Genomic DNA, 6,201 nt, shown 5'->3' on the forward strand with positions numbered 1-6,201 from the left:
TGGTTGGTTGGTTGGTTGGCTGGCTGGCTGGTTGGTTGGTTGGTTGGTTGGTTGGTTGGCTGGCTGGTTGGTTGGTTGGTTGGTTGGTTGGTTGGCTGGTTGCTTGGTTGGTTTGTTGGTTGCTTAGTTGATTGGTTGGCTGGCTGGCTGGCTGATTGGTCGGTTGGTTGGTTGGTTGCCAGGTTGGTTGGCTAGTTAGTTGGCTGGCTGGTTGGTTGGTTGGTTGGTTGATTTGTTTAGAGACCATGGGCTCTCTATAGTGCCAGCCAATAGAACTTTCCACGATGAAGCAAATATTCTGTAATCTGCACTAGCCATACACGACTACTGAGGATACTTGTATGTTATTGTTTTGTTTGTTTGGTTGGTTGGTTGGTTGGTTGCCTGGTTGGTTGGCGAGTTAGTTGGCTGGCTGGTTGGTTGGCTGGTTGATTTGTTTAGAGACCATGGGCTCTCTATAGTGCTGGCCAATAGAACTTTCCACGATGAAGCAAATATTCTGTAATCTGCACTAGCCATACACGACTACTGAGCATTTGTAATGTGGCCAATGAGACTAAGGAACTGAATTTTTAATCTTATTTAATTTTGCTTAGGATTTATTTACATAGCCACATGTGACCAGTGGAGACCCGACTAGACAGTGTGTCTACAAGGAATATGAGTACACAAGATCCATGGCCTGGCCCTTACGTGCTCTCCAGCTCCTCCTCGGCCCCTCGCCCCAAATCAGCACTCACAGGGGAACTGCCATCTCCTGCCCTGATGCCTAGGCATATGCAGCCCTCTCCACCTGTAATGCCTTCACCACCACTCCACTTCCAAACTGCACCAAAATCTTGTTCCCATGTCCTTTCCTCAAGGCAACTTTCCCTAGCTCCCTCCCACTCCCCTCTTCCCACCGGCTCCTACGCTTCTCCTCGGACTCTGTTTTGGTCTTACTCTCATCTTCCTGCAGTTCTCATTTACTTGTTTGCATCCCTGTGACACCCCCAGACCCCAACAATTGTGAGGGCAAGGTCTTCCTCACCCCTTCATCCTAGCACTGTGCTCATCACATAATACACGGGCAGTAAATATTGGCTGGGTATGTGATTAATGGTTAAATATGGGCAATGTCTTCTTAAAATAACTTTCAGGATATTGATAAGCACTCTATTATTATGAAAACTATTTAAGTCAAATACTGTTATCAGGCAAATATTCAAATAACAGAAAAGTTCTTGGAGTCCCAGTTGAAGGTGTAGTGATTTCAAGCCATACCAATATAACATTTCAGTACAAACCAAAGACTATAAATCCTCCCTCAGAGTTCCTCTGGAACAAAATCCTAGCTGTAGCCGCTCCTTCTGATGGCCTAGAAGGCTCTTGTGTTTCAGAAATTGATCTTGTCATTGGTCTGTCCCCAGAGCTTGCAGTGACTAAGGAGGGAGTCACGGATGAAGTTTAAAAGCAAGACGACGTGAGGACCTGATTGACGACTCTTCGTGGAAACAGTGAAACGAGAATTCAGGGGTCATTGGCTCTTGCTGCACCCCCCTACCCAATCCAACCTCCGAGAAGCAAATAATTAAAATCTTATCTAACATGAAACATAATGGCTGTGGGTGATACGCATCTGTTCAGTGGTCCATGTCACCCAAAAAAGGACTGTGTGCCTCCCTTATTCTTTGGTAAAGGTTTTGCTCAAGAAATCTTCCTTTGGTTTATCATGTAGCATCTGTTGCAACATTAACCTGGCCTGAAAGCCACACTCGTTCAATTTTTTTTATCTTAATTTTCTCACGAATCTTTCATCTAGATTCCTACACCAAGATTCCTACGATTCGAATAAGCTCTTGATGGACACATTTCAGTGACCCTAATTTGTATGAGATATTTCCCAAATACCACGCATCGGGTAGAAGTACGTGACAAATGACTGTCTTTCCTGCTCTCCAGGAATGTATAGTTTAATAAGGCAAACACATAAATACACAGTAACCAGAAATGCATCCTGCTGGATAAGGCCATTGCAGCAGAACACTGAAGCAAACGGATTTCAGAAAGAACTCAAATGTTCGTGGGCAATCAGGGGCGGACGGGAGGAGTGTGCTGTCGCAGAATGGGGTGAGCGGTTGGGATCTCATAACAATGTATGTTAAAAAAAAAAATTCTGTATGGGAGACTAACTTGAAATGTAAACTTCATTTAATTACATCAATAAAAAATAAAAACAAAAGAAAGAACTTGAATCCGGAGACTTTATCTTCAAATCGGATATAGACTTGACTTTTGCTTTCTTATGAATTATGGGGTTTGGTTTGATTTTAAAATGCATAAACAGCACTTTCTAATGTCATGAACATTGATTTAACAAAGGACTGAGTTCTCTGGGGCTACATGATCTTCGAGATAAATCTCTAATTTTCCCATAATATTGACAGATTTTAAACAGTTTCTCTCCTGGTTCTCTTTTACCCTTGCCCAACACAAGGGAAAGATATCTTTTGAGCCTGCTAATGAATAAGGTAAGATAAACATCTTTCCCTATAATGCCCTAAACTGGAATATAGAGATAGCCATTTCTTTTTTAAGTTTTTTGTAAAAATACGCTCACCTAGAAAGAACACTGATTAAATGGAGAAATTATGTTTTAGATGTTAGTGGAGTTGCTTGTGAATTCTGCTGGTATCCGATGCCCTGATTTCCAAGATGTGTCTATTGCTGCTTAGTAAAGGAAGGTGTGTTTTTCAAAGATCATGTTTTGAGGTTAAAAAATGAAGAAAGTGACCTCAAGTCCCTTGAGATTTGTAAACATGGCAAGCCATCTATCTCAATAATACCTAACGAGGATGTCAAATGGACAGAAATGGCCGTGGTAACCGGGTGCTGGCAGCTGACAGTGATTGCTGTCTTTGGGGTGATGGGGAACAACATTTCCATTAGTTCAAGTGAAATACAATGCCCTGCCCATGCTAGGTAGTCGGCTATTCAATCCCCCTGCTGGGCCGTGTCCATTTTCTGTGGCTGCAATTAAAAATCAGTCGATACAAAGTCAAAATGTTGTACATTCTTCCCCTATCCTTTTCCCTGTGACTGGGTTTCCAGTATCACTGCAAGATCATGTCACTATGGCAACCAATCCCTCTGGCACACCGACCAAGTCGACCTCTCCAGTCGGATTGCCAGGCAGAGCCACATGGAATCACAGCCCTGAGTGGAACCTCCATCCCCGTCGCTAAGAGAGAATACTAATCAAAACCAGACGGAAGGACAGACACCCATCTTGTTCTAGAAGACATTCAAGGAAGAAAATTCAAGAATGTCCTTCAGCAAACCCTGCCAGTGTTCATCAGTCATCATCAACACTAATTCTCCCTCACATTTCGCCTCACTTCCTACCATTTCTGTTGTAAAGACAGCAGAAAACGGGGGATAAGCTAGCACTGTATAAATCTGAGAATCTGAAAACCGCTACAAAGTCACCCACTGTCAAAAAACTACTCCTGTTTCCCTCTTTCTAAACCCAAACCCAAGCTGCTCTCTCCTGGAATCCTCCAGCATCTTGTACAACATCTTTACAAAGTTGTAGGGCTTCACACAGATCACCCTTCTCCAGAAAGAGCCACATGAAACCGATGTGACACGTGGCATGTCAACACCCCTGTACGTAGCTCAATCGGCCCAAATCCCTAGTCATTCTACAGAACTACAAAGCAAACATAAAGCTGGATTTTCTCTCTGGACCCACCTCACTTACGACTGAACTCAGACCAGAAGCACTGCTCGTTGTTCTCAAACGATCCACTTTTCTTTTTTTTTTTTTTCCTACTTAATTTTTTCTGATCAACCTCAGCATCTTTATAAATCGAAGAATGACATCAGTTTTCACAACTATTATTTTTAAAAAGCAGGAGCAAACCTCACTGCATTATAACATGAAGAGACGTGAAGAACTGTTTTTCATCTAGGCCTCAAAGCACATTGCAGATAACAGGGTTGTTTTCACCTTGGCGTCACCGTTTAATACTTGAAGAGAACAACGGGGAAAACCACAGACTCAGAAAATGGATTTGCACCTCACCTTCCCAGGATGCCGCTACTAAAGAAGAGCAATGGTAACACACATCCAAACTACATTTCAGTAGAACATGCTGGTGCCCAAAGTATAAATCAAATAAGAATTACAAACCACATCAGATGAGGAGAATGTTTTAAACATGAGTCTGTGACCATATTAAAGTACCAAATAAAATGTTATCATTAGGAAAGGCAGCTTGCTTTCTGTTCAGGTATAATTTGGGTATTTTCTACATACAAATCTTCTGGAAATAGTTCTTCCCCCCGGCCCCAAGCACCCACTTTGGTGCTACCCAGACTTTTTGTGTGTGTTAGACCCTGCTAATATTCTGTGCACACCAGTCACTTTTGTCAACCACTTTCCCATAGGCTTGTGCTGCAACAGGGCAGAGGCTGTGATGCACGGCTGTTTATAAGACCGGCCGGCACCGGGCCTGCTAACGCGGAGCACCGAGCATGAACAAGGCCTTGCCTGTCAGGTGTTTCGCCCAGTGCCTCTTGCTGAATCAGTTCAACATTCAAAACAAAGGTTCCGTTTAGGAGCCTGTCTACCCTTACGCTTCACTCTTAAAGGGCTGCTTCTTCTGCTAACAGCACGCTGTTATAAGATCCCCTTCCTTCCGGAGGCTGACGAAGCGTTACGCTGGATAAGACCCCTGGACCCTGCGATTCCTTGGGGACCCCAGACCAGAGGCCCGGGGGAGACAGGCCAGCCTCGGCCGCCCCGCACGGCCAGCGATCGGGAGACGAACTCTAGCCACCCCGAGGCTCGGCCGGGCCTGTGGAACCGGACCCAGGAGCCACGGGGAGAGACCTGCAGCCGCGGGGCCGCTTGCGCCCCGCGCTTACCTTTGCGGATGAGCGCGGCGATGTCGGGGTCGAAGCCCTGGCGGTGACACTTCCTCCAGAGGCCCATGTTGGTGGAGTTGTACTGGCGGCTGCACTCGTCCGCCGGGCTCAGGGCGAAAAGCTGGCGGCGGTTGCGCGCGCGCAGGAGCTTACCCTCCCAGCGGTCGAGGCGCGCGCGGCGGGCCCGCAGGGGCAGGTTGTTGTTATTGTTGTAGATGAACCCCGGGTCCACGCGGCGCGTGGTGAAGGCCTTGCACCGGTCCCGGTGCTTCCGCGCGTCCGTCTCGTACCAGTGGTCGGAGCAGATGGCCACGGCCAGCATGCCCAGGGCGCAAAGCGCCAGCGAGAGGCCGGTGTAGAGCAGCAGCCTGCCGGCAGCCATGCCTCCACCGGGCTACGCCAGGGGCATGTCCCGCGCGGCCTCGCCTTCCTCGGCGCCAACGAGCGGCGGGCGGCCGGCCCGACACTGGCACCCTACAAAGTCCCGCTACGCAGAGGCACCGGCGCGCGCCTGGGCATCCTCCGGCGCCGCTTCCCTCTGCGGCCGCTGGGCCCGGCGCCCCGCTGCCCTCGGGCGGAGCCGCTCAGCGCCAGCAGCAGGGGCTTCTCTGTGCAGCGGTGGCGGGGCCCGCTCACCGGACTTGGTGGCGGGTGGCGGGTGGCGCGGTCAGGAGAGCCCCTGACGACTGGAAGCGCGGACTCCGATGCGGCGGCAGCGAAGGCGACCTCCAGGCGCCGAGCGTCTGCCCGCGTCCTGCCTCAAGCCGGGCGCGCCCCCAAGCTGTGGCCCCTCCGAGCCGGGTCTCTGGAAAATCTGTGTCCTCTGTCACTGCGGTCCCCGCTCCGTTGGCCCTCAGACGCGGAGGGCCCGCGGGCGTACGGTCCCCGCCGACCTTCCCCAGCGAGCTCCCGGGCCGCCGGCCACCGGCCTCGCCATACAGGCGGCCCCTCGGGCCCACGGCGCGGTCACCGGGCGGTGTTTGCGGGCGCGCCCCGGCCGGGCTGCGCGGCTACGGGCGCGGGGACCCCGGAGGGTGCGCGAAACGGGCGTCTTCACCACCGCCGGCAGGTCGCGCGGGCGCGGCGCGCAGCCGGCCGGGCCGCGGGCCCACAGGGCGTCATGCCGCTGTCCCTCGTGCCGTCTTCGTCTCGGAGTGTCCTCCGGCCGCCGCCACCTCACTTCGTCGGTTCCCGGCCGCCCGGGAACGCGCTGCCAGGCGCAGAGAAAGGCTGCGGGCCGGCCCTGCGCCGTCGGCGCCGCCCAGCGGGTCAGCGACTCGCGGGCTGCAC

The 6,201-nt window shown here is 50.9% G+C and overlaps 1 protein-coding gene across 1 annotated transcript in view; it reads right to left on the reverse strand.

The window, feature by feature from the left end:
* Positions 1-5,293, reverse strand: part of TMEM178B (transmembrane protein 178B) — a 396,357-nt gene extending 391,064 nt beyond the window's left edge. Inside the window, exon 1 of the mRNA XM_004382380.1 lies at positions 4,912-5,293. Coding sequence (XP_004382437.1) covers positions 4,912-5,293 — 382 coding nt within the window. The remainder of the gene's footprint in view (positions 1-4,911) is intronic.
* Between the last annotated feature and the right edge of the window lie 908 nt (positions 5,294-6,201).

The sequence above is a fragment of the Trichechus manatus genome, unplaced genomic scaffold (assembly GCF_000243295.1).
Source record: "Trichechus manatus latirostris isolate Lorelei unplaced genomic scaffold, TriManLat1.0 scaffold00093, whole genome shotgun sequence".
Classification (NCBI taxonomy): domain Eukaryota; kingdom Metazoa; phylum Chordata; class Mammalia; order Sirenia; family Trichechidae; genus Trichechus; species Trichechus manatus.